The 27,590-nt window shown below is 40.2% G+C and overlaps 1 protein-coding gene across 1 annotated transcript in view; it reads right to left on the reverse strand.

Annotated features, from left to right (window-relative positions):
- Wdfy1 (WD repeat and FYVE domain containing 1) overlaps positions 1-27,590 on the reverse strand; it is a 49,096-nt gene that overhangs the window by 12,001 nt on the left and 9,505 nt on the right. Inside the window, exons 2-8 of the mRNA XM_020179393.2 lie at positions 21,111-21,178; positions 16,387-16,460; positions 12,231-12,285; positions 9,226-9,376; positions 6,743-6,855; positions 4,748-4,874; positions 3,195-3,300 (exon numbers count right to left, since the gene is read on the reverse strand). Of these exons, the coding sequence (XP_020034982.1) occupies positions 3,195-3,300; positions 4,748-4,874; positions 6,743-6,855; positions 9,226-9,376; positions 12,231-12,285; positions 16,387-16,460; positions 21,111-21,178 (694 nt within the window). The remainder of the gene's footprint in view (positions 1-3,194; positions 3,301-4,747; positions 4,875-6,742; positions 6,856-9,225; positions 9,377-12,230; positions 12,286-16,386; positions 16,461-21,110; positions 21,179-27,590) is intronic.

Raw genomic sequence — 27,590 nt, forward strand, 5'->3', positions numbered from 1 at the left:
GACGGTCTGCTCTGTGATTACTGTCTAAGGGGCACGAGGGTTTTACTGTGCTGAGACGAGCAAAAGAGAGTATTAATGAAGCATTATGACAGCTTCACTGTCTTTTCCACATCTTGTTCCACCTCCCTAATCTGAGCAAAAATGACAGGACAAGAATAATTCCATTTTACTACTACTACCACTAATCACTTCATTCCTCTGCAGTGCACTAATGTTTAAAGATACGTTCTGTAATCTCCTCGTTAAAAACAGCTCTCTTTCCAACATGATTCATTCTACACAGTTATCATCACTCGTTCATTTATATTTTGTACCTTCTTCCATAAAGGAACCCCTCTAATTACAATCTGGCAGGGAAGCAAATTTGCTTCCAACCTGACAGTGAGATGGCTGACAGCCACAGTGGATTGGAAATGCTCCAGTCAGTACTCACTGGTGACTTAGAAGGAAATTCCAGGCAAGTATTGTGGAGCTGGAGAAATTGGAATGTATCTTTAATGCCCTTGGCTAAGGAGGTCCTAGGAACAATACAAACCCTATCTCAGGGTCAGAGCTTACAGATCATAGGCTGTTTACCTCTGTACCACATTTACTCAGCTAAGAAAAAAAAAAAAAAACAACTAAAAATAATGCCTCTTTTTCACACAATTTGCTTTCCCACCTCTTCCACAGATGACTAATAGGAAATGAACAGATGACTAAAAGGAAATGAGACTACGTTTTCTGACCCTAGATGTATAAATACAGTCCACAATTCTGTAACCTTGAAGGAAGGGTCCTGCTCCTACATTCTGAGTACTTTTTCAAAAGAATTTACTAAGAATTATAACAGTGGATTGACATCCAAGAGGTAAAAGAGCGCCAACAGACTCCTTCCCTTATTATCCAGGGAACATACCCTCTCCCAGAATAAGATAAAAACAACAGTTCAATAGCTCAGGAAACAAAACAGTGTATTGGCTCTTTGGTGCGTATAATTAGAAATGTAAAACACAGTTTGACTAGGTCTTTGCAAGGTATTAGGTATCATAATTCCATAATACTGAGCCAGTATTGAATATATTTGTTAACGAGTTCATCTATGCCTTACCAAGTCTTTTAGAATAAAAGAAAAGTTAATCAGCATACATGTAACCAGCATTTCCTGTTTGTTTTGCCTCACAAGGTTATTAGAAAACCTAGCGATCAGTTTATCTGTATTATGACTGGATTTCATTACGTATTGAGTAGTCTATATTCTTCACTAGATTATAAACTGCTGGTGGCAAGTATCTTTGTGAGTGGCCATGTTTGCCACTATTGCCTAATAGACTGAATCCCCTGATTACTTCTTATGGAATATGCTAAATCATGAAGGCCTATTCAGTGAGAATGACCCATAAACAATCGGTGGCAGCAGAGGATGGTGGGATAACACACCATATCCACTCAATGTGCACAGCATATTAAACTACACACTGACCACCTCATGTGACATCATGCAACATAACATGTATTGCAAATGCATTACCACTGACCTATTTATTGTGTACTTTCACCTAGGTTTCCAGACTGTATGGCCACCCTGTAGGTGCTTGACAACTATTCCTGAAGTTAAATTATGAATCACTAACATTCTTCATGCTCTAAAATCAAACTCTTATCACAGGCTGTAGAAGCTGGCAAAGATGAGAATGGAAACCCTTTCTGGAAACCATCTGATGACATCTACAAAAAGCCTTAAGAATGTACAGATCCTGGCACCAGAAGGTCTACTTTCAGATGTCTGCCTGATGTAAATAATTGAACAATCATACAATGGCAAGGCCAGGCATATTCACTACAGCGTCACTCAAAATAGAGAAATAAGACAGAGAAAATGCCCTTCTGAAGTAATGGAGGTGGCCTTAACAGTCATCTCACTGAGTAATTTCACTTTACGGAAGAGAGAACAGACATTCAGAGAAATTAAAGCACTTATCTAAGCAAGTCTCAGAACTAGTTAATGGCCAAGTTAAAAATCAGACTACCTAACTATTACCAAGAAGACAAACAACAACAAATGTTGGCAAGGATGTTGGAAAAGGGAACCCTCATAAACTACTGGTGGAAATGCAAATTAGCAACCCCCTATGGAAAGCAGTAGGGAGGCTCCTCAAAAAACTAAAATTAGAACTGCCACATGATCCAGCAATACTACTCCTAGGCATCTATCCAAAGGAATATAAGTCAGGTTACAATAAAGACACCTGCACACCCATATTTATTGCAGCATTATTCACAATAGCCAAGCTATGGAAACTGCCAGATGCCCAACAACTGATGAATGGATTAAGAAAATGTGATACACACACACACACACATACACATACACACATGATAGAATATTATTTAGCCATAAAGAAGAATGAAATTTCATCAATTTGCCACAGGTAAATGGATGGAACTACAGATTGCCATGTTAAGTGAAGTAAGCCAGATTCAGAAAGACATGTTTTCTCTGGTATGTGGAAGACAGATACAAATACAACCATTAACACACACACACACACACACACAATTTCCAAAAGTGAGATGGCTAGAGGACACTAAGAGAGGAGGAAAAGAATAAGAGAATGTTAGAGAGTGAATAATATTGAAATACATCACATTTATGTAGGAACAAGACATAATGAAATGCACTGAAAACAGCTGAATAAAACGAGGTAGGGGAAAGGGTAAGGAAGAGTAACAGAGGGGGTTAGGCTGATTAAAGGACAATATATTTATAGATAAAATACCAAGGCAAAGCCCCACTGAATGAGGAACAGACACTAATGAAGGACAGGTGTGTAAAACAAGTCACATTAAGGGGAGGGCACTAATGAAGGACAGGTGTGTAAAACAAGTCACATTAAGGGGAGGGCACTAGTGGGAAGGGGAGGTGAAAAGAAGGTGATTACAGTTGATGTACTTTCTATACATGTATGAATATGGAACACTGAAACCTGCTGAAGTCATTTTAAGGGGGAGTGTGGGAAGAGGGAAAATAATGGAGGGATGGAACAAACCAGGGTTCAATACATGTATATACGGAAATGTCACAGAGAAACCCCCTGTGTAACTATCACATACGAATAAAAAATGCTTAAAAATCAGAACACTATGTCAACATGGACTCAGAGGAACAGCAGGAGCAAGGCACCTGGCAGCCTGGCCTCACTCTTGCCTCTTACCTCCTCTCTGCTAACATCCATGTTCCACACTGCAATTCCACCATCCGATGAACAGGAGACAAGCTGCCTCGTGAGTTGAAGATAACACAGCGACTGCACCCTGTCACTGCAAATGGCACACAAGAGTCACATGTCTCAATGAGGAAACCACAGCAACTGTCTTCATTTAAGCTCAACTCTCCCCTCATTGGAATCACCAAGTAGCACATTATCACTGACTACTGGGTGTGGTAAAGTGAACTGTATCATAAACTTCACTGGGCATTCTAGAGGTCATTTTACAGAATCAGTTTCTATAAAATAAACACTACTTCTTTCAGATCTGTCCTTTAGAATTGCAAGTTGGGGGTGGATAAGGATCATCACCGCACCACTACCATGATTTCTCTTTCAGATACACAAAATTGACTTGTTCGGAAATAAAGAAAAACAGAACAAGTCCATATGAGCAAGCAGTCTGACACCAGACATCACTAGAAGCATGAGCACACACACACACACACATGTGCACATGCATGCATGGCACAGGGTACACACATGGGTAGAAGTCTGTCTCTTCCTGCAGTTTGTTGGTCCCCTCTACTGCATGCCAGGGAAACAATCTCCTGGCCTGTTAACTTTTGCACCTGATTCTTCCTTGGCTAAACTTCAACTTGACTGTGATTGCAATAAACTTGCAATAAACTTGGTCAGCTCCAGTCTGACCAAGCACAGGAAGCAAAGAGAAGGTGGTGAAGGGAGCACTCCTTTTGAAGACCTAAGTATTTCAGTGTCAGAGTACAGATGAGGACCACTGCCAGACCAACGCACCAAAGCATTACTTCTTAATGAGATACAATTCAGAATTGAAAAACTGTGATTAGGCAGCCAGTTCAGGAGTGGCTTAGTACTGTAAAGCATGCCATTAGGCATGGTCAAAGTCCTCACCGGCAGTCTCTAACCCATGCCTACCCTAAGTAGCTATTTCAACAGGGAGACTTCTTGAGAGGCAGAAGTGGCAAGTGCTCTTTGAACTAAGAAGGAAGAAAACACTGTAGTGTGTGTGTGTGTGTGTGGTAGTGGGGCTTGAACTCAGGACCTTCACCTTAAGCCACTCCACCAGTTCTTTTTTGTGATGGATATTTTTGAGATAGGGTCTTGCGAGCTATTTGCCAGGGCTGGCTTCGAACCACAGTCCTGATCTCTGCCTCCTGAGTAGCTAGGATTACAGACATGAGTCACCAGCACCTGGCATTTTTTTTTTATCAGACACTCAGACCTAACAGAGCAGGTAAAAGTGGACTCAGCCCTATTAAACTGCTGTCTTAAGAGACAGGGTTTGCTGGTGTGGCAGTGCATACCGTTAATCCCAGCACTCAAGAGGCTGAGGCAGGTGGATTAATTCAAGGCCAGCCTAGGCTATACTGTGAGATGCTGGCAAAAGAAAAAAGGAACAGGGTTTAGAGACGGTTGTGACAGAACACTAATGCTGGCTCCAGCTCCCAAGGCTCCCTGCACACTCAAGTTCTTTCCCTAACCCACAAACAGTCACGGTCACAGTCACGGTCACGCACTGATGGCCTTGCAGCAAGAGTGTGCGGCCTTTCCTGCCCCCGATATCCCACATGATGATGCTGTTGTCAGAAGCTCCTGAGAAGAGTAACCGCTGAATCGGGTCCCACCAGAGGCAGGCGATGCTCCCTGTAGATATGAGAGAGGGAGGTTATGCACAATCTGACAAACGAAGCTGAGCTGGGATCAGCTGAGCCTTTGAGCAAAAATCCATCCTTGTCACACAAAGGGTCATTCAACCACGTCCTCATGAGTCCGAAAGAGGACACAGCACATCCATTATCTAAAGTTGTACCATTAGGATTTTCGATTGTGCACCAAACAGAATTGAATACAAAGGTTTTTAAAGAAGTCATTACATATGCTTAACTCAGAAAACGCTTTTGCAGAAAAAAATCCCTGCCAGTATTTCATGAAAAAAATGAGTACAGTTTACTGTAGTCATTTTACAGAAAAGACAAATCTAGGTTACTCCACAGCTCTGGGACCTTGTACACATCTTATGGTAAGACCCATAAAATCTCTATGTTTATGAATATTAAGTGAAATGCCTCAGAAAAAGTCTGTGGGTATACCAAATAGTTATGCCAAAGAATTTAAGTTAAAAAAATCTAAGTTTTGTATTTCACTCTACATCAGCTTATCAAATCTGATACCCTTAGGGAGAGCTTGGTAGAACTGTATAGATTTCTCTCTCAACAAATCTCTTCACTGTTCATTGGTTGCTGCTTGTCTAGGAAACAAGCATTAATAAACTTAGTAAAACTGAACAAGTTATACGAACTGATAATAATTTCATGATACAGAATACTAATGAAGGTGTATTTACACACAGACAACAGAAACTAATTTATCACATCAACTTTCCCAAAAGAAAATACAAGTGAGGTGAGGCCCTGAGTTGAGACCTCAGTACCACCAAAAAGACAAAAAAGCAAGAACAAGGAAGTGCTCTGTGAGACTAGCTTAAGGGCCAGATGTGCGTGAATTCCCACACTGTGATCCCTCACACCAGCTAGAGGCTAGTGGATGGACGTCGTCTTCCCATAGGAAAAGGACTAGTCAGTCTCAGAACCCACTCTGTCCTCAGCCACCAAAGAATACTTCAGGGACCGCAGGTCACGAGAGAAGTGGTCATAAATGGAAAGTGGTTTCGTTAAGGGCCTCTGTTCTCCTGTAAAATCTATTCTAATTTGGTGTTATCTTTATTTTCCCTTACAAAGTCCCTGATCTGATACAGTCTATTTTACCTTCATGGACCAGATAGAAAGCACAGGATTCATTTACTTTGTTACACTTCAAACAGCAGCTGTTGTCAACAATAAATCCATTATTAATTCTTTCAACAAATCTCCAGTTCTTCCGTCTAAGCCAGATGGCCTAAAACTTCTCTTATTGGTGAATCATGCCAGAATCTGACTCTATGATCTATGTTAAAACTGTGCTGTATTATACGTTAGAGTTCAATTAAACCAACTTATTACACACACATCCATGGCAAGCCACCTGACACAGACACCAGAATGTGAAAGCTCCTCCACACAACACTGCTACCACACTGCTCTGTAGAAATGAGGACATTTTATACAGCAATTCATTTCCCCCAATCCTCCTAACACAGGGTATAAGGCTGAACGCCCCCAACAAATTTCTTCTAATTGTACTGACTTAACAGGTCTTGTCCTAGAAACTGACAAATTAAAATAGTAATAGTACAAGGAACAATTCTCCTACAGCTTTACTATTTACAAGAATTTTTTAAGTTCTTATGAAAACAAAAAGATAATGCAGAAAGTACTTTCCGTCTGAGCAATATAAAAGGAATTTCTGACAATATGAAACTAAACCCAACACCCTACTTTCACTTAGTTTTCTCTCTGAATCCCATCAAACTGAAATCTGAGATCATGAGTTGGCCATTCGTGAAACCATGGAGCTGAGAACTGAATCTCTGTGCCCAAATCAGGTGGCAAACACTGGGCGATCACAGTACCCACCTTCATGGCCTTTGAGGGTCGTGATAACCGAGCACGTGTTCTGCTCAAGCTTCAGCAGGGTTATCTGTCCAGAAAAATCTCCAACGAAAGCATACTGAGTATCAAAATCATATCTAAGAAGAAGCAGTTAAGGATATGTACAGAATCCATCTCAAAATCCTCCCATAAACACAAGTTATCAGCTTTAGTCAAAGTTATAATACAGAAGTTCTGCATTTTAAAGAGAATAAGCATGACTCTAAAACCATAACATGAAAAATACTCGAATGAAAATCATACAAAATGGAAACATAGAACAAAATTAATACAGGCATGGTGGCTTATACTTATAATCCCAGCTACTTAGGAGGTGGAGATAGGAAGGATTACAGTTTGAGGTCAGCCCAGGCAAAAAGTTAGTGAAACCTCATCTCAATGAATAAGCCAGGCTTGGTAATGCCTGCCTATAAACTCAGCTAAGGGAGATGGAGGAAGAGAATCACAGTCCAGGTCAGTCCAAGGCAAAAACAAAACACCCTGTATGAAAAATAACTAAAGCAAAAAGGGCTGGCCCATGGCTCAAGTGATGGAGCTCCTGCCTGGCAAGCACAAGGCCCTGAATTCAAACCTCAGTACTGTCCCCCACCCCAAATTAAGACAGCTCGAATTACAGGGAAAGCTCACATTCATTCATCTAGCAGGAATTCATTACGTTCCTGTTCCTAGGTCAAGTAATATCCCAGGAACTGGCAATAAAGAAGAGAAATGTATCTGGTACACCTGGTATAAAGGCCAGGCATTTGTAATCAGTTACAGTAACGCAACAATGAAAACACGGAACAAAGCGAAAGCCATTACGAGGAAGCTCTGGCCGTAACTGGCAGCACCCACAGGACACGAGCCCATCTTTTGGCCGAAATGATTCAGCTTCCAGTGAAGGGAATGATTTATTTTAACTCAGTGTGGAAACTCTAATGACCCAAAGGCAGTTTTTTTGTGGTAGTAAATGTCAAGTTAAAATATACTAACTGTTGGTAACAACCCATATCCTATTTGTGGCCACAGACATTTGCCTATACATAGTAGGGCAGCTTCTAATCAACACAGGTTGAAAGCTGCACCACAAGCCGGCCCATGGCTGTGATTCTTGCCACGTCCTGTAAATCTATCACAAGGCCTCGCACATGACAGAAATACTAACTTAGAACACAACAGGTGAGCATTTTCCCCTTGTTTGATCTCAAAAGCACACAGTAGTTTGCTTTTTCTTTTTTGAGGCAGGGTTTCACTATGTAGCCCAGACTGACCTCTAATTCATGATCCTCCCTCTCTGCCTGAGTACTGGGATTACAGGCAGGTGCCATCATGCCTGGCTGTACTTTAAATGCCTGTTTTACATATCTCATGCAATGCATTCATTTGTAGTAAACATTTTTAATTAAAATTTTCAATGGACAGAAAGAATTTTACTACGCAGACATTCAGTGTCTGAGGGTATCTGTATGTTGCTGACAGTCTTGATCTTGTCATGATTTTGATACATAGCAACCAGCAACCAGCAACCATAGTAGCCTTAAGCAAAGGTGAGCTTCATACGTAACAAATTCCATATGGTAGTGGGGAATATCTAAGGCAGTAATTATTAACATTTGGGGGAACCTGAGGCACCCTGAGAGTATAAAGATTATGGGCCTCCCCTTCCCTCCCCCCGCCAGAATTAAAAAGCACTAAGCAAACCTTTTGTATAAAACTTCATATAGCCTACTTATGAACCCCAAGGTTCCTATGGTCTACATCCTTAACACATGGCACAGTGTCTTGTAGGGCCTGCAAAGAACCAAGTACCAAGAGATGGTTTCCTCTTCTCTTTCTTCATACAGTAAAGTCTTAAATTTGTAATGTAGAGGAAAGAAGAGATGGGCCTGCATAAATGAAGGCTAGGGGTTTTTTTTTTTTCACAATTTTATGTTAAAAACATTACAGCAAAGAACAACAAATTTATTTCATCTTTTTTTGAGACAGGGATTCACCATGCAACACAGGCTCACCTCAAACTCACAATCCTCCCATCTCCAGAGTACTGGGATGGACATGGACCACCACACCTGGCTTTTAAGTATTATTGCTTGTTTGTTTATTTATTCTGGTGCTGGGGACTGAACAAGGGCCTTGAGTGCATTGAGCCAAACCCTAGTCCATTTGATTTTCTTTTTAGTTTTGTTTTTCTAATAGGGTCTTACGTTAACTTTTCCAAGACTAACCTCAGATAGTGATCCCAACCTCCACCTCCCAAGTGGCTGGGAATCCACAGGTGTGCGCCACTGCAATGGCAGCCTCAATTATTACTTTAATATGCTCATTTTATACCAAAGAAGAGTAGATACAGAAATTCTTGGATTTTAGGTGAAAAATGTAGGAACCATTCAGTTTTTTGATGATCCAATTCAAAGCTAAATACTGAGAAATCCAGGTCCTGGGAAGGAGAGGCAGAGTCAGAAGGATACTGTAAACACGAAGCCCAGGAAGTGAAGAAGTGCCGCCCCAGCATGCTCCCACTCCGTGTGCACATCCAGCTCACACACTTGTCATGACCGGTGCTGATCACCCACTCGGCAGCCAAGCTGAAGATGATGGCAGACACCCGGTTCTGATGAGCTGTGGGAAGAGAAAGGGGGAGCTGTGCTTTTCGGGGAGAACAGTCATCTTCAGAAACACCTCCTGGTGGGGGTGGAGTAAGAACTGAGGCCTGCCTTCTCCACCTGGACAAAGAGTCACCTCATGGATGTCACACCATCTGCCCCACTCCGATGCACCATCAGGCTCTTTCCCAGGCCCTGCCCTCTTTGGCCCCATGGGGAAGGCCATCAGAAGCCACAAGTCATTAAAGAACAATTTCAAGAGAGAGGAATTCAAATAACAGAGAACAGATTCTTTGTTTTTTCTTTTGCTATGCTCAAGAGAACATTTTTACTTTGTTCTAAAAACCTTAATTACTGATGAGTTCCATATGGAACAGCAAATTTTTATTTTTACTTCAGTGTTTTGACCCTTTGCAAAACACTGACATTGTAAATGTCAGAGCAACTGCAATTTTCTGAAATTAAGCCTAACTTCTGAAATATTTCCAAGTTCATTGTAACTCACACCAGTACAATGACCTGACTTCTATTCCATCTAGTAGAAGACTTTGCATACAGTAGGTGTCTAATAAATGCTCAGTCTGAAGAGTGAAGTGAGATGCTAGACAGAGAAAATGCTAGCTTTGCTCTTAGCTATACAAACTGCTATGGAAGAACTAAGGGACTCCCCCCAAATCCATGAGAAGGTCAAGTCCACCCACTGCTAGCAGCTTAGGCAAAAGTATTAAATGCTCTTCATGAAGGACCTTGAAACTTTAAAGGTGCTCTGATAGCTATTAATCTCAAGTTCAAGTAAACCAAGTCCCAGTTAATGACTCAATGACTTAATGTGGGGTACAGTGGGATTTTTCCCCTATTTTAATGAATATTTCTAATTTCCACAAAGGGTATGTGTTATGCCCATTTTCAGAGAAGAAAACAGAGAAGCAAACATGCCCAAAGCCTTACAGGTAATCGACTCAACTTGGCTTGTCTGAGTCCAAACACTTTTTCACTAGATTCACAGCGCCAAACTCAGGACAAACTACCAAGGTTTCCACTGTTTCTGGTGAAGACACTGGAGTGAACTGTCACTTATTTTTGCTCAAGAAAAGCTGTCTATTTTCTATAATTATATGCTTTCTGCTGTTGCAGTTTTTCAAAGTTCTTTCTTTTGTGAAATTATAGTGAAATAAGGTAATGCTTATTTCGCTTCCTTTTTCTGTTTCAAACTCTCTTGTTTGACAAAAATAAAAAGTCTAGCAATCTCTGCTTTGGTTTGCACACAGATTTAAAACGCCATTATTCAATGACATACAGCAGTCCAGAGCCACTAGAAAAACTATGCTGCTTTACAGCCCATAAGGAACTATAACAACCAAAATCTGATAAAATAGCATGAGACACGCAAGCATTTTGATAAAGAACTTACTAACAGATGAATACTGCTTTTTGGCAGAAGCATTGATGAGGTGCATAACAAGGGGTCTCCAAATTCCTAGGTGTGTATTTCATTAAAAGACTTACACATTCTTGTTTTTTGTTGTTGTTGTTGTTTTTTAGGTAAGCCTGCCATGACAGCTAAGAATTCAATGCTGTTTCTGTTGCTGAAGTAGCGCTATAGTGCTTTAGATTCTTCAGCAATACAAGCTTGCCACTTGTCACAAAAAATTTTCCACAACTACAAGGCCAAGCACAAGTGTATGGTCATTATTGGATCCTTTCCTCCTATTTTAAATTTGGAACAGGTGAAACAGTATCTAAGGAAAAGCAATTTGGTCTTATTAAAGTTCAAAAATCTCTTTCCTGTATCCTATTATTAGAGCAAAATTCAGCAAGATAAACATACACCTAAACCATCTAGATTCCAATTTCACCTTGATCCACAAGCATGAATACAAAATTTGAGGCTTTTATTCCTTCAGGGTAAGTTTCTAATCTTGGCTTCACAATTTCAACCTAAAGTTAACACTGGAAGCTTGCTTTTGTTAACTTTAGAAATTTCTAAATATGCAAGACAAAGAAAAATGGGGACTTTATGTAGAAGTCCCAAAGCGAAGGAGCCTGTGAATCAATTAGAAAACCACAACTCTCCAGAAATAAGAGCACAATCAAGAGCCCTCATGGAAGATGATCAATGGCTGACACTCAATGAAGAGTAAGTAGTTTTCAAATTGAGAACTTTTTTGACTACCAAACTGGCAAAGAAATTGTAAGGCAGCAACATTACAAAGACCTAATGAGCAGGCACTCTCACCCATATTCTTGGGATTGCAAAAATTTACACTAGTGCTGGGAAGCAGTTTGCAAAACAGATCTAGAGCTGTTTAAGGTTTGACTCAGTTATTCCACTCTCAGGAATTTGTCTTAAATAGAAGTAATCAGAATAATAGAACTAGAGTCAGCTAAACAGTCACAAATATACAAACATACACACACAACACATGCACTTAAAACACAGCTACAAATTGTACACACACTCAGACCTCTCTACGTATACATATCTACATACACACATACATGCAAACACATATACTGTATATAATAGTGTAATCAAAAATGGAAGCAGTACATGTGTCCAGTAATAGAAGGATGGTTAAGGTAAATCTCACACAGATACCTATTAAATGTTAACGAGCAGCAAAGGATGGTAAATACCTCTAATTGCCTCTCACATAACTGGAGTTAAAAAAAAAAACCTAAAAAGTAGCAAACATGCAGCTCAGAGTACAAACCCCAGTACTGCAAAATAATAAATAAATAAGTAAGATAATAAGCTAAGAAAAAGTTCACATGAAAACCTAGCTGGTCATAAGAGATGTTGCAGTCTTGTGTGTGCACAATGTCTACATGTACACGTGTGCAAGAGTGTAGGTATGTATCATAATTACCTGGGTAGGTCTTGATAAAGTTCATTTTATTAAAATCTTCAGAAACGTGAAATTCCTAAAAGTAAACATATACAATAAAAAAAAATTGTGGTTTTAAAAACAACTTTCAAAATGAAAAAAAATTCAACAACGGTTGTCACAAGACCTGGGACTTAAGACAAGCCATTTGGGGATATGAATCTTTCCTTTCATCAAACCTGCCTTTGGGCCATCATTTCTTGGAGGGGGAGGCAGATGGAGTTGAATAAAGAAATTGCTGCTATCAGCACAATTTTTTCCAGTTCTTCCTCCCTCTACTACAAATTTTTACTAATTTTACTCTTCCCACTGTACAAAAATCCCCTGAAAACAATACATCAGGAATGCCACGATCCATTACCAGCAGAGCTCATATCTATAGGAAAAATAAGGCACTAGGTATCTCAGCAACTTACTGGGGAAAATTAAACATATTTAACTATAAACATATCATCCAAAAAGTAAAATGTAGAAACTGTGTGTGGTCCTTTTATATTTGTATGTTTTCCGAGTTTTCTGCAGACCACGTATTTATAAGGAGGAAAAAAAAACCCCACATTTTTAAATGAAAAAATAAGCTTCAGCATAAAACTGAGATGAGAACACTCTAAAGAAAATGTATTGATTAAGAAATTGTAGGGTGGAGGTGTGGCTCCAGTGCTCCAGTAGTGCCAGGAGTTGAAGCTGAACATGGTGGCACGTGCTGGAGTCAAAGAGGTGAAGAGGAGGAGACAGGAGGATCAGGAGATCAAGACCAGTCTAGCCAAGGAGGTGAACAACCTCTGCAATGAAAACTACATTCTTGAAGAAAGAAACTGAAGGAAACACCAGAAGATGGAAAGACCCCTCATGTTCACTGATTGGCAGAACTAATATTGTGCAAATATCTATAATACCAACAGCAATCTACAGATTCAATTAAATGCCCATCAAAATCCTAATGTCATTCTTCACAGAAATAGAAAAATCAACCCTACAATTCATATGGAACAAAAAACCCTGAATAGCAAAAGCAATCTTGAGCAAAAGGAGCAACACTGAAGTCATCAAAATACCAGACTCCAGATTATACTACAGTCATAGTTACAAAAACAGAACGAAGACCAGTGAAATAAAATAGAAGACCAAGAAATAAAACCACATAGCTACAGCTGTCTGATCTTTAGCATAGGAGTCAAAGACATACACTGGAGAAAAGACGCCTCTTCCACAAATGGCATTGAAAAATCTGGCTATCTACATGCAGAAGACTGAAACTGGACCCTTCTCTCTCACCCTGTACAAAAAACAACTCTAAAAGGATCAAAGATCTTAATGTAAGACCCAAAACACTGACACTACGACAGGAAAAATAGGGAAACTGTGGAAGATATAGACCTAGGTAATTATTTTCTGAATAGGACTCCAACTGCACAGGGAACAGAGCAAGAATTGACAATCAGGACTGCATCAAATTAAAAAACTTCTGCACATCAAAAGAAATAGTTACCAAAATCAAGAGACAACCTACAAACTAGGAGAAAAATCTTTGCCAGCTATTCTACAGACAAGGGATCAATATGCAGAATATATAAAGAGCTCAAAAACTAAACAACAGAAGAACAAATAATCCAATTAAATAGTTCTTAGAAGAAGAAATACAAATGGCTAATAAATACATAAGCAATGTTCAACCTCCTTACCCATAAAAAAATGCAAATCAAAATTACACTAAGATTCAATCTCACCCCGGTTAGATTGGCCATGATCAAGAAAACAAACGAATGTTAGTGAGGATTCAGGGAAAAAGGAACCCTCATATACTGTTGGCGGGAATGTAAGTTAGTACAACCACTATGGAAATCAGTATGGAAGTTCCTCAAAAACTAAAAACAGATTTACCTTATGACCCCACCATAGCACTCTTGGGCATGTATCTGAAGGAGTATAAATCGATATACAAGAAAGACACCAGCATACCCATGTTTACTGCAGCTCTCTCTACAATATAATAGCCAAACTGTGGAGTCAGCCAAGGTGTCCAACAACCAATGAATGCACACACACATGCACACACACACACACACACACACCATGGAATATTACTTGGCCATAAAGAAAAATGACATTATATCATTTGCAGGAAAATGGATGGAACTGGAGCTCACCATGCTGAGCAAGATAAGCCCCAAGCTTAAAATGCCAAATATTGCATGTTCTCACTCATTTGTGGAGTGGAGCCCAGACCTAAAATGATGATGACAGTAATAATGAGACACGAATGTATACTGACGGACTGTTTGGGGGTGAGCAGTTGGGGGAGGGGAAAGGATTCTGAAAGGTGAAGAGGGTCAAAGTACACTGCGTATACTCAGATGAAGACAGCACAATGAAACCACCAAACTGATTGAATGGGGGGCGGGGAAGAGAAAGAAGGGGAAAGAGAATATAATGGAGGGGTGAACTTGCCCAAGTTACACTGTATGCATGTGTGGAATTATCACAATGAAATTCCCCTGTATTATTAATGTATGACAAATGAAAAATAAAAATTTAAGAAGTTTAAATCGACAATAAAAAGAAAAAAGAATTGTGTTCATCAAGGCAAACTGTTCAGTTCTTAAGGTCTAGGTAATATGAACACTATGAAGTGTTGACTAACCACAGTGACAAAAAAATGCACAAGGGAATACAGACTTCATGTTCTCCACTTTGCAAAGTACAAAAATATATCAGCACTGCATGCACTAATCTGTACTGAGTGGAAATGCAGAGGTCAACGCTAATAAATGCTAAAATGGATTTACATTGCTCCCTTCCACTAAAGAGCCATAAGAGTTTTTAGTGCTGTCCTGTAATGGTAAGATCTGTCCTTCAACCAAAAGGAACTGGAAGGGTCCCGGGAGAGACAAATGCATGACCATGACCACCACTGGAGAAAGTATGTGACACTTGTCCTTCAGGGCTTGTTTTGTATGTGTGCACACAACATCATCATATTCCCATAAAATCTTCAGAAGGAGAAAAAGGAGAGCTTTTGCCTTCACTGTTACACTGCTGCCCTTGCCACCTGCCACGGCTACGAGAACTGCTTGGGCAGGGAGCCTGCCTTTCCTGGCTCTTTCTTTTTGGCCCTCAAATACAATCAAGGCTTCTTTTTTTTTACTTAAAAAAAATACATAAACAACAATGGAACTCTTTTTAACTGTACTACAATGTTCCTGGTCCTCCTCGCAGCCAAAATGCCTCACACTGGTTACCCTCAGGCTTCCCCTCCCCATCACTCATCACTCCACTCCACTCCAGGCCTCTGCCACCTCTGCATAGAATGGGTTCTCCCTGAGGTCACTGGCTGCTTTCCAATAGCTGTCCTCACCTCAGCCTCTGTCTGCTCCCCATGTTACTCACTGCCCCTCCAGCTTCTATGACCGCTACTCTGGCTGGCCCTCCTCCCACTTTGCCATTCTGCCTTGGTCTCTTCTGTGGGTTTTCAGTCTTCTGACTTTCCCTTAAATATTGGTATTCCACGAGGAATGTGACCTTGACCCTCTGCTCCCCTCACTCTACCACTATCTATAGTTCAGGTCAGCTACAGTTATAGTTTCTATGGTGTTCACTTTATTAAGGAAATAAATAAATATGTGCATATGATTAATCCTACAAAAAACACCAAGCCATAATAGATTGAAAATTTCAATACCTGGTCCTCCACCAAAGGCGTTAAGTAATGCCTTACAGAGTTATATGAGTTATTGGCTGAATAGCTAGGCCCTAAACTTGTTCTCCCTCCCCTCCTGTCTTTTACACAGATGCAGACACACACCCAACAGAAACATAGTGACAGAGGCTCTCCACTATCATGGTTGGGAAATGGGGACTACTACAGGTCTCATGCTCACTGTATGAAGGCTGTGCCTTGTGGGAAGCCCAAACACCAAGGCACTAATCAGGATAACATTCTGAGATCTCTGGAATAGTTTGACATTAAGTACTAATTAAAAGCCATCTGCTTTTAAGCCTAACACCTATGCTGAGTTAAACACTTTCATGCCAATCAGACATCTAGTGTGTTAACTTTATTATAAACTGCCCAACATAAGTGAACATGGGGCATTAATATCAACGTAAAGATAATGAATACATTCTGGAAGGTTCTTACCATTACAGCTCCGTTGTCCTGGCCCACAAAGATCCGTCTGCTATCATGATGGTAAGCCATGGTAGAGCAAGGAGCTGCCAGAAGGGCAAAGACCACATTACAAACAAAACTAAGGATTTTAAGTCATTGTTCAAAGTACATTATTATTAAGAAGAGTTATACAATTTAGGTTTTTAAAAAAGGGAAAAATGATGAAAAATAATTAAGTAAATTGAAAATGTAATTAAAGTTTTGTTGCTTTAACTTAAAATCTTATTCTATAAATCTTCTCAACTATGTTTATAATTTGGAGTGAAGCAAGCCAGTATGAAGTCTCATGTAGCTGAAATTCCTACTGATGACCTGGAAAGGTTTGGGGACCAGTAATTACAGTGGGTGATCTGACACCCAACTGCTCAGTGGATCACCTGTCCTCTAATGCCCTTGCCTAGCAAAGTTCTAAGAGTAGCTGGAATCCATAGAAAAAGAGGTTCCCAGCACTCGAGTTTCTATCTCATGGCATATGTGAACGAGCAGGAAAGCTACTCTGGATTTACATTTTTCCCCAATGGTCAAAAAATGCTCCCTTTTGCAATGACACAAACCCAATTGCAGTAACTAGAGTTGTGCGGTGTAGACACTTTCTCTGTGCACAGCAGTTGTACACCTGGGATATCATCTGCCTCTTCCCATGCACACACCCCTCCTAGGACCAACCAATACCTCTTCTAGAAAGCATGGGCCACAGAGTGAGCTTTTCTCAGAAAGGAGACTCTCCAAATTGTCTCCTGCCAAAAATCAGAATGAAAGTGATTTACAAAACAGAACAGAAAGAAATATTTGGGTTCATTCTGGCCTAATGAATTCAACCAACAATGGAAGAACCACAGCAAGACAATGCATGCCAGGGTGAAAAAATAAAACAAATGAGCTTGACTTTCACTTTGAAATAAAACTTCTCATAGAAAAGTAAAAGAAAAAAAACTTCTAAATGAAGTCATGAAAAGTGTTTAACGTTTTCTCACTACAATGGACTGATATTCTCCACCAAAGAAAGTAAGTAAACTTTAGATGGTACCCAAAGGCAAACACAGATAAGTGCATGATTGGACCATAGAAACAGACTGTTTCAGATGCATTCACGAACTATGTAGGTGAAGGTAATACTGGAACTTCACATAAAACAGGATTAGCTTCAAGTTTGTGCACCCTTATCTACCAGATTGATGTGTGAGATTATAGAGAACAATCAGAACCATAACTACATCTATGTATATGCCTATGTATCTATATCTTTGTGATATATAGATACATACATACATATACAATCAAAATGTCTTTCAATTACCATGGATAAAATTCTCATTAACAAATTAAATGATTTCAAAGATTAATTGTCATCATTTTTGCTTGCAGTTCAGTTGATACTACATCTTTTTCACGGGGAGTGCACTGGGGTTTGAACTCAAAGCCTCACGGGAGCTAGGCAGGCGCCCTTACCCCTTGAGCCACTCCACTAGCCCTGGTACTAAATCTTGATGCATTAGTTTGAAGCCTCTTTTCAATTCTTTTGATGCCTGACCATATGAGAAGCTACATAAACATGTAAAATCCCTCTTTTGGTAAAAATTTTAACATGCTGAGTAATTTTAAGAGGCTAGATTTTTTTTTATGTTAAAAAAAATAAAAGCACTTCCTTAGTTTGTTTTATATATAATAATGTCCTGTTTTTGCTTTTTTTTTTTCATAGAAGGGAGTTTCTACTGAGATAAGCAATACGAATTTTAAAAAGAAGGGGAAGGGTTGAATACTCACATAGTTTTATGAGTATGAAAAATGCAGCATCTTTCAAATCAGTGGACTTTTAAAAAGGCATCATTATAGTTCAAAGTCATATGCTTAAAACTAAGACCAGAGAGCCAGATCTGGCTGAATGCATGTTTTGTTAATAAAGTCCTTGGGTTTTTTGGACCCAGGCCAGGCCATTTTATTCACGCACTGTGTATGATTGTTTCATGCTGCAGTGGCAGTGTTGGGTAGTTATCACAAACTGTTTGGCCCACAGAACCTAAATATTGACCGCCTGGCCCCTTGCATACAAAAATTGTGGACCACCTCATAACTTTGGTGGGCAGCATAGTTTTGGAGCTTTAAATGGGCATGGATTGGAATTCCAACAAAAAGCAATTGACTTTATCTTTCTGGACTCAGTGTCCTTGTCCACAAAATGGTAAAAATATCATCTGCCTTGCACAGCTGTAGTGATGACTTCACAAAATCATTTTACAAAAAAGGGCACAAGGCAGGTAATAATATAGAAACTAAGAATTAACATATTTCTTCAGATACAACAGACTCTGCACGTGATTTTTGTTATATGAGGCAACATTACAGAACACGATTGGACCACCTACAGCAGTACAGACAGGTTTAGCTTTCTGATCACTCAGGTCACAGGAAGTTTAAATTGATGGAGGGTCACTAAACATCCTAAATCAGGTAATTTTCAGATAATTTGTCGAACCAACAGGGTACTTTTCTTGTATTTTGAATTTAACTTTGAAGTTAAAATCACTGTAAAATACATGAGCTGTTATTTCTCATAATTCATTCACTGAATGATTTTCTGGTCACGTTCTTGTAGTCATGTCTGTAGATGTCAGTCCAGATGGAGGCAATAAAGAAGCATCCGGAAGCAACGAGCTGAACTGCAGACTGTCCTCCCCACCCCACTTGAGCTGTAACTGCCTTAGGAGGGACAGACAGCCAGGATGGGAACAGAGAGGGTCATGGCCACTGCCCAAGATCTAACGTCCAAGAGAGAGTGTGCTTCTCCTGCTGGGGTTGTGGTGTCCTGGGAGAAAATTCACCACAAAGTTGCATGAAATATTTGGAGGAGAGCTAGGGTTGCAGCTCAGTGCTCATTTGCCTAGCATGCAGAGGCCCTAGGTTCAAGTCCCAGCACTGAAAAGAAAAAAGGAAAGAAAGCTGGGGGGGAAATAAAATCCAGGCCAAAGAGTAATAACTAAATTTAAGTCTCTACCCTAGTCAGCAATAACTCAAAGGCTGAGGACTCAAGGACATTAAGTTTACAAAAACATGAGCTAGGGGGGAGGGGTCGGGGGAGGGGGAGGGGACAGCAGTAACATTAAGGCGACTTCCCACAATGATGACAAAACATTCTAGCCCTGGAATGAGTGCCTCTGGCAGTTGCTACTTCTATCTATCAGATCTCTCATGGGGTCACAGAGAAGGAAGGAGACATCAGGGCAACAGAAGCCCATTTTGTTGTTGTGGGTAGGGTGGCTTAGAGGCCCAGGGTATCCCACTCATCTATGCCCTATTTACCTTATCAAACAGGCTCCTAAACACCTTACTAAGCCATCAGTCACTTCATATTTCAAAGTCAAAATTCAGAGTGAAAAACCAAGGTTATGCATTGGCAGATGCATAAGATGTGGGTAATGAGAAGACCCTACTCCTTGACATAATAAGTTGTGATTGGGCTTTCAAGTAGTCTTCCAATGTGCTATGTCTTATATGGTTTTATCATTCATTTGATAATCACTATCTTTATACAGTATCCCAAAAAATCCTTTTCACTTTCACTATATGATTATAAAAGCAAAGAAGTTTTTCACCTTCCCAAGCTATTGGTAGAAAGAACACTGATGAACTACTAGCTTTTTGTGAAAGTTATTAGGGATCCAATTACTACATGCACAACAGAACATATGGACAAATGAGAATGTACTGAGAAGGGAGCTACTTGGAAGGATGACTCTAATTATACCTAATGTGCTGAATAATTGGCTGTTCCACGTTCATAACTGACTCCATAGCTTTGTAATCCCTCTTCAGAAAGCTGCAAACAGTGTCAACAGTATCTGGACAACTGTCAAGAACTCTTCTTTAGGAACTTCAAAAGGATCTTCAGTAACAAACCACCAAGCACATACCAAATCCTTTTTTCTCCTCTTAGAGGTCACTTGAATATAAAAACCCTCAACTGAGGAAAATCCCTCACTGAGGACAGTAGCCTCAAGGAAACCCACAGCTATGGCTGCCTTTCTGTAGCTGTTTGGGATAACAGGATTCAACACCCCATTTGGCCTTGGGTGACATTCAGGCATTCTCTGCTGAGCTTTGTTTTTAAGAAAGACTGAAGAAAGGGGAGAGAAGGATGGCATGGGTAAAATTGCTTAGATTTGCAGGAAGAGCTAGAATTTACATGTTCTTTTATGCCAGGACAGCCTAGGTTAAAGTCTCTATGTAGAAGCTTTATGTTCTAGATTTGCTTTTAAAACCTATCTGACAAGTAAGAAAGTTCTCCATTTACAAAATGTTGCACCTTGGACTCAATCTCTCTGTAATACTCAGAAAGTGGTGAAAAGGTCAGGAGAGAGGCTGGACATGGCCAAGGGAGGGTACAGAGGGCATTTACAATGGCAGGATGTCACCAACTACTGAGTGCAGTTACTTCTAACGTGTATTTGTCAAATTCAGACAAAAGAAAACCAGGGGGAACATGCCCTTTTCCTCTTTTTTTTTTTTCAATTTTGCTCAAGTCTGCTTCAGTTCAGCAGCTAGAGCCAACATCCTTTATTACAGCCTGTCAGAGACAACAGACAACAAGGAAACTCAATCTGAAATCCAGTAGCAATTTTTTTGTCAGACATTTTGAAATTTAAATCATCAAAGGTATCCAAAGCACTGTCCTTAAGCAGAACAGCTCCACAACTTACAAGCCATTGTGTGGTATATGCTGGGCCAGTACTGGCCACTGTCTCTTTTCAGCCATACTCGGATGGTTCTGTGGAGAAAAGAAAAAAATACTTAGTAATTTTTATCTTCTTTTGTGTTCCAGAAAAATATCATTTTTAATTTAAAAAAATTTCAGGACCTTTTCCTAACTGATCTTATAAAGCCAATCAACTGGACAAGCTGGACAAATGTATACATATACTCACATATATACATATGTACTATATTCACAGATTATATATAGTTAAAAATAATGTCACCACATATGGTTAGTTATGTACTAGCTAGAAGTGAAAAGTTTAAATAATTTTAGTGACTTGGAAATCTTCATACTGTAACACACAAATCAGATATATAATGATCTACTTTTCTTGGTAAAACAAGCAGTGTAAACTTCGTCACTTGATGAGCAGTAGACAGGAGGAAAGCAGCTCGTCTAAGTGGAAAGAGAATGCTTATGGAGAAGTGGGAGGCAACAAGGAAGAGAGGCATGTCCTGCAGTGTGGCTCATGCACCAACAGTTCTCAACTGGGAGGAAATCATCCCACACCATGTCTCTAAGCCCCTCTTTCATCAGAACACCCACAGGGCGATGAGGAAATCCTGTGAGTGTGCAGGAAAATACCAAATGAGCATAACAGCCAACATTTAATGTGTGGGATAATTGCAGAGGAAGAAAACTACAGGGACAGCACAGGCCAGCTCTTCCTCAGCTAGTTCCCCAGGAGACTGCTCCCCAGTACTTGCCCGCTAGGCCTCTGCAACCTTCTCACCTCCCAGGGTCAACTCTGTCAGGTTCCTATTTCTAGTAACACAGATGAAAAAAATGTTTACACCCATAAACTAAAATACATCAAAACAAAATGTTGATATATGTTTTGTTGTTTTGTGTTTTGAGTTCAAGGCAAGTAAAACTGGTCTGTAGGGATGAAAATTAGGAATTCGCTTCTGGGAAGAAGAGTACACATCGTAGAGATGTGAGGGAACTTTGGAAGGAAATGGCTAGGCCCATGGGTGTGTACATTTGTTCAAACTTGTCCAGCTATACCCAAGATCTTTACAGACTACTGTATGTTTAAAAGAAAACTGAAAGTAGAAGGTGACCGCCATTTATCCAAATAAATCAGATAACAGCGCCACAGTACGCATGGTGCTATTTTGTGTATGAACTGGATAAAAGCATTAGGGTCAATGCGATGTGACCAAGCCTCTAGATTCAACCAGAGGACCCCATTAACACCATGACTGGGGTGCATTCAGCAACAGCAAACTCTAGGAAGGTCTACAGTCAAATGACCCACTTCCTTTACAAATAACTTGGAAAAGTAACTTGGAAGGGATAAATAATAGAGATGGAGCACAAGCTTGTGATTCAAGAGACTTCAGAGACATCAAGCAATGACAATGCATAGACTGACTTGGATCCTGATTCAAACAAACCACAATGTGTGTGCTTGTCTTACTATGACACACTCAGAAACAGCAACACTGGACTAGATGTTTGACATATTGAACACTATTGTCCCTGTCTCTGCATATAGTGATGATGCTGTTTTGTTCTTCTAATACACGCTGACCCTACTGTGTCACCCTAGGCATGACCACCACAGTACAGGCCCTCATCATTCACACTCTGGTCGGCCTGCTCTCACATCATTTTCTGGACTCTTTCCCCACTCTGGTCCACTTGGGTTATGCCCTAAGCCCACCTCTCTCACTACTCCACCAAGAGCTCTTCTCTCCAGCTGGTTTTGTAGGCAGTGGCAGGATGGATGTCATTTCAGCATAACTCCATCTAAAAGCTTTCATGAAGTTTCTAATGATGATCCTTAGAGCTGCCCACTAATATGATCTTACCTTATGTTGACTACATATTTCTAGGTCACTTAAATCAGAATGCCGATGGATAAACTTCAGGATGGGATGAAGCCAAAAGCGGCATAATAAGTCAATGGCCCACTCTCAGGTGACCATTAAATTGCTCAAGGATTCCCCTGCACTTCCAAATCCACAGTAATGGTTGCCAAGACACTTGAAGATCAAGACTCACTTCACACAGTACCACTTCAAGCCACTCTGGCTTCATTTGTACCAGAATCACCAAAGGGTTAAACCTGAAAGCCGTCCATACGTTATGCTTTTTAAGTGTAAGGAAGAAGACAGTACTGACACATTCTAAAACTCTTCAATCCCAAAAGTCTTGGGTCATGAATGTATAGGTACCTCAAAGGACATAGTGGTAAATGTTCTTCCTTCTGCCTTTGGAAAGGACAATATTTAGCATCAGAAAAGGTCATCTCTTCCAACAAATCATTGAACCTTGAAAAATCACATTTCATACACCTAGCCCAAGGTCAAAAGAGAACCTATATAGATCCCAACATTTTGAAACACAGAATTACTCTCTTTGAAGGACAAACATCAACACACAATTCTGTCTGTACAATTTGGACCCAGGTTAGAACCCAACTAGTCAACCAATTGTCAAGATCTACAAGATTTCTTGAAGTATTTCGTTTGAAAACTATCATATTCAGACTGAAAGAAGGCCATCCTTATTTTGGGATCAGGCTCCACGTGAGGCACTCTACTTTGACAGTCTACACCTTTCCCTGTAGCTCTCTTCCATCCTTCCAAACCAGATCCTTCTCCTTCTTTAGACTCTGTTAAAATCTTCCACTTTCAAGATTAAATCAAAGCAATGTAATGTTTAACTCCTGATACTCTAGCACTCCCAAGAACCTATATATTAGACAGAGTTGCCTAATTCCTACAAGTTATATGGGTATTTATCCTATACTACGATTTGGGAATTTCTCAATGGCTTAACAAAGGGTTGTAAAAAACAATAGGCTGAATTTGGGCTACCAATAAAAAAATCAAGAAATTCCACACTACAAAATTTACTGTTCAGTAAACTGGAAGCAAAATTTATTGTCCAATAAGTTGAAAGCAACAAAATAATACAGTTTAGTAACACTCTACTAAATGTAAACCATTAAAAACTATGACATTAATAAACCATCTAATCATTACAGCATCCAGATCAGATGGTTTTATTTTTACATAAGCCACAATATTTTCTGCCACACAGATGTCTAAGTCATTTTATCTACTAAGATAAAATAAAACAGCTGAATATTTCCTTTAATATTTTGACTTTACTCCCACATACCTAAACTCATTCATGTTTTTCCTGCCACTTATTCTACCCATTTTTCCTTTTTTTTGTTTTTCTTTTGCAGTGGTGGGAATTAACCTAGGGCCTTGAGCAAGCTAGGCAAGTGTTTTACCACTGAGCTATAGCTCAAACCTTATTTTACTCACTTTTCTAGCACCTGAATCTTCTTTGACATTTCAAGACCTTGTCAATCTGAAAAGAAAACTTTCCATAAAACTGAACCCTTAGAAACACATGTCTTCCTTTTCCGTGTTCTATTTTCAAGTTGTTTTAAAACAATAGTCTGATGTTTTTCCAAAAGGTACTTGAAAAGGAAATGTGTTAATTCTGTAGTAAATGGTTACTACTCCGCAGAGGGCGCCATCATCAATCTCCTCTGTCCTTCTAGAAAGGGAAACAGGAGCATCGTAAAGCTGTGCTCCCTTTTCTTTCCATGTAAGACGCCAGCGTCATGAACAGTATGTACAGTGTACCAACACTTCCATCACCTCACTTCTCTGTCATTCAGCATTGCAGATGACTCGGGTACTCTCCGGATAAATGGAAGTCAAGGTTGGATCATATTTATTTTAAATATTTTGGACTTAAATGTTTTTACAATGTATTACTGTGCAGGGATAAGAAAAGGAACAACTCAAAACAGTAATGAAATGTCCTTTCTAGAGCTCTCATAACTTTTTATCAGTATTCTGAATTAGAAGTAACTCTTTGCCAAGCATTTTGCTCCAGGAGTCTTGTTCACTTCCATCTCCTGTGTGAAACAGATGTTTCTCCTCCCCTTACTATTTCTCCCTACTTCATCCTGTTATTCCCTAAAATAAATTCTTGCTAAACTTTAAAAAAAAAGAATTTTGCTCCATATAGTAAGAAGTATGCACTTGCCTGATAACAAGGACGATAAACTTTGATTCAGGAATTCCAAACTTGGCAATTGGTTCTGAAGAAATTTGATAGGAAAAAAAAGAACTACATATTTTAAGAGTTAATAGGTACACTAATCAAGTTAGTGTAAAACTGAGGAAAAAAAGTTTACATAATGAAATGGTTTAATGACATTAAGTCAACAGCTTATGTAGTCATTAAAACAGTTATAAAGACCTAGGGCCATGTGAAAATGTTTATGAAATGTTCAAGAGTTTTTAAGAACATAAAATTACATAACTAAATTGTGTAACCATGCTGTGTCTGGCTCTGCAGGCAGTGAGGAAGCTGATGAGAGAATGGGACCGGGATGTTGTTGGCTCCTTGCGAGGAGGCTGAGGTTGGAGAGGTGCAGGGTCCACCTGACCTTTCTAGCAAGCTAATAGTCACACGCCTTGTTAATGCGTCCCAGGGCCCTCCAGTGCCACTTACTTTGCCTGGTGTTCGAGTGTGGCTATCTAAAATTCTAAGTGTAGAAATGTTCTCCCTTCCTAAGAATGTATCTGTCAACGTCACTACTGAAAGCAAACAGGGCTGAGAAGTGTGCTCAGAGCCAAGGCTCAAGCTCTGCACTCAGAGGCGATTCCCAATGCAGTGGAACCACTTTTTTTATTTTTAACAAGGCCAACTCTGGAGGCTCCGATTGTACCTCGTTAAGGACTCTTGCTGTGTGGTCTGTGCTGGCCTTCCACGTGAACTCATGCCTGGGGCAGGCTGGGAGTCTGGAGCGTGATAAGCCCCCAGTGAGTCTGTCAGGGATCCAACACTTTGGGAGAGGTCGGTGCAGAGGGGCGGGAGCCTGGACACATTGGAGGTGCCCAGGCAGACTGGGCCTTGACAGGATCATTCCCACAGAAGCAGTGAGCAGAGGGACAAAGTGAGCAAAGTGGGGTAAAGAGCTCAGATATGGAACGGCTGGCAAAGAGAAGATCCTTCCTCCCAGAAGGCACAGGGGTACCCGGCCAGGAAAGCACAAGACAATAAGCTATGCTTCTCCATAGACACGGGGTCCTGCTAACTTCCATCGGCTCAAGGCAGCGAACGGCAGCACAATAGGGCTACTTTCTGCATTCTGGACCCACAGGAGGAGTTGTGAAAAGCTTGTGGTCAGTGAAGAACAAGATGCTCCTAGAAAGCATGACAGACCCTCGCCTCCATTTTATACTTAAGGGGGCAGACACAAGGAGAGAGACGACCCTAAACATTCAGACCAATACAAGCCCAGCACCACAGTGTCTGACTGACTCCATTTAGTACTTTTGTCCCTCTTATCAGAAGGTGGTAAAAATTCACATTGCAAAGCCTTACCAAAGTAAATAATTCAAAGCAAAAAATTCCACATTTTAGCCTCCAAAGCAACGGAAACGGGAAGCATTAAATTGTGGGTTTTTTTCCCCAAAATAAATCCAGAATGTGAAAAGATTATGTCTAACTTTAAAGCTGAAAGAAAACCTACCTTTTGTGCTAAATAGGAATGGTGACTCTAACACACTCACTCACTACTACAAGGTTTAGATTTAGTTGTGAGCTATACAGCACACAATACAATCTGTAATTGCTTGTGGCAGATAAGCTGTAACACATGTTCTCATTTCTTTGTCCCTTTCTGTGTCCATTCCCTCTGTGACGTGACTCTGCAGCTCTTCCATCCAGAGAGAGAGTCTATTTCTCTGACCCTTGACTGTGGGCTAGTTGAATGTAGCTGAAGTGATGGAGGGCCAGTTCTGAACAAAGAGAACATGCCTGTTCTCACTCCTTCTGGATCCTACCATGTCATATGGACACAAGGGGCAAGCCTGCTGGAGGAGGAGCGGTGGCATGGAAGACAGCCCCACATCCCAGCTGAACCATCCTCCACCAGCCTGTTGTGAGCTAACTACCCAAACGAGGAAAGACACAGAGCAGGTCACAAGCATGAGTAAGCCTGATTGAACCCAAAGGACTGCCCCAGTGACCCATAGGCTCGTGACAATGACAAATCCACGCTGCTTTGAGACACTCAGTTTTGCTGTGGCTTGTTAGATAGCAAGAGCTAACTCATATGGTGCTATACTTTCCAAATATATAATCTAGCTTTCAGAATAGTTAGGAATCTCATCTCGAAAGTAAAAAGATCTAGCTACTCAGGAGGCAGAGATCAGAAAGATTGCAGTTTGAAGCCAGCTGGGGTAAATATTTCCCTGAGACTCTATCTTGAAAATACCCAACACAAAAAAAGGCTGGCAGAGTGGCTCAAGTGGTATCGTGCATGCCTAGCAAGTGTGAGGCCCTAAGTTCAAAGAACTTAGTAAATGAATTGCTCCAATTTAATTTAACTTTTTTTTTTTTGGTGGAACTGGGGTTTGAACTCAGGGCTTCA

The sequence above is a fragment of the Castor canadensis genome, chromosome 4 (assembly GCF_047511655.1).
Source record: "Castor canadensis chromosome 4, mCasCan1.hap1v2, whole genome shotgun sequence".
Lineage (NCBI taxonomy): Eukaryota > Metazoa > Chordata > Mammalia > Rodentia > Castoridae > Castor > Castor canadensis.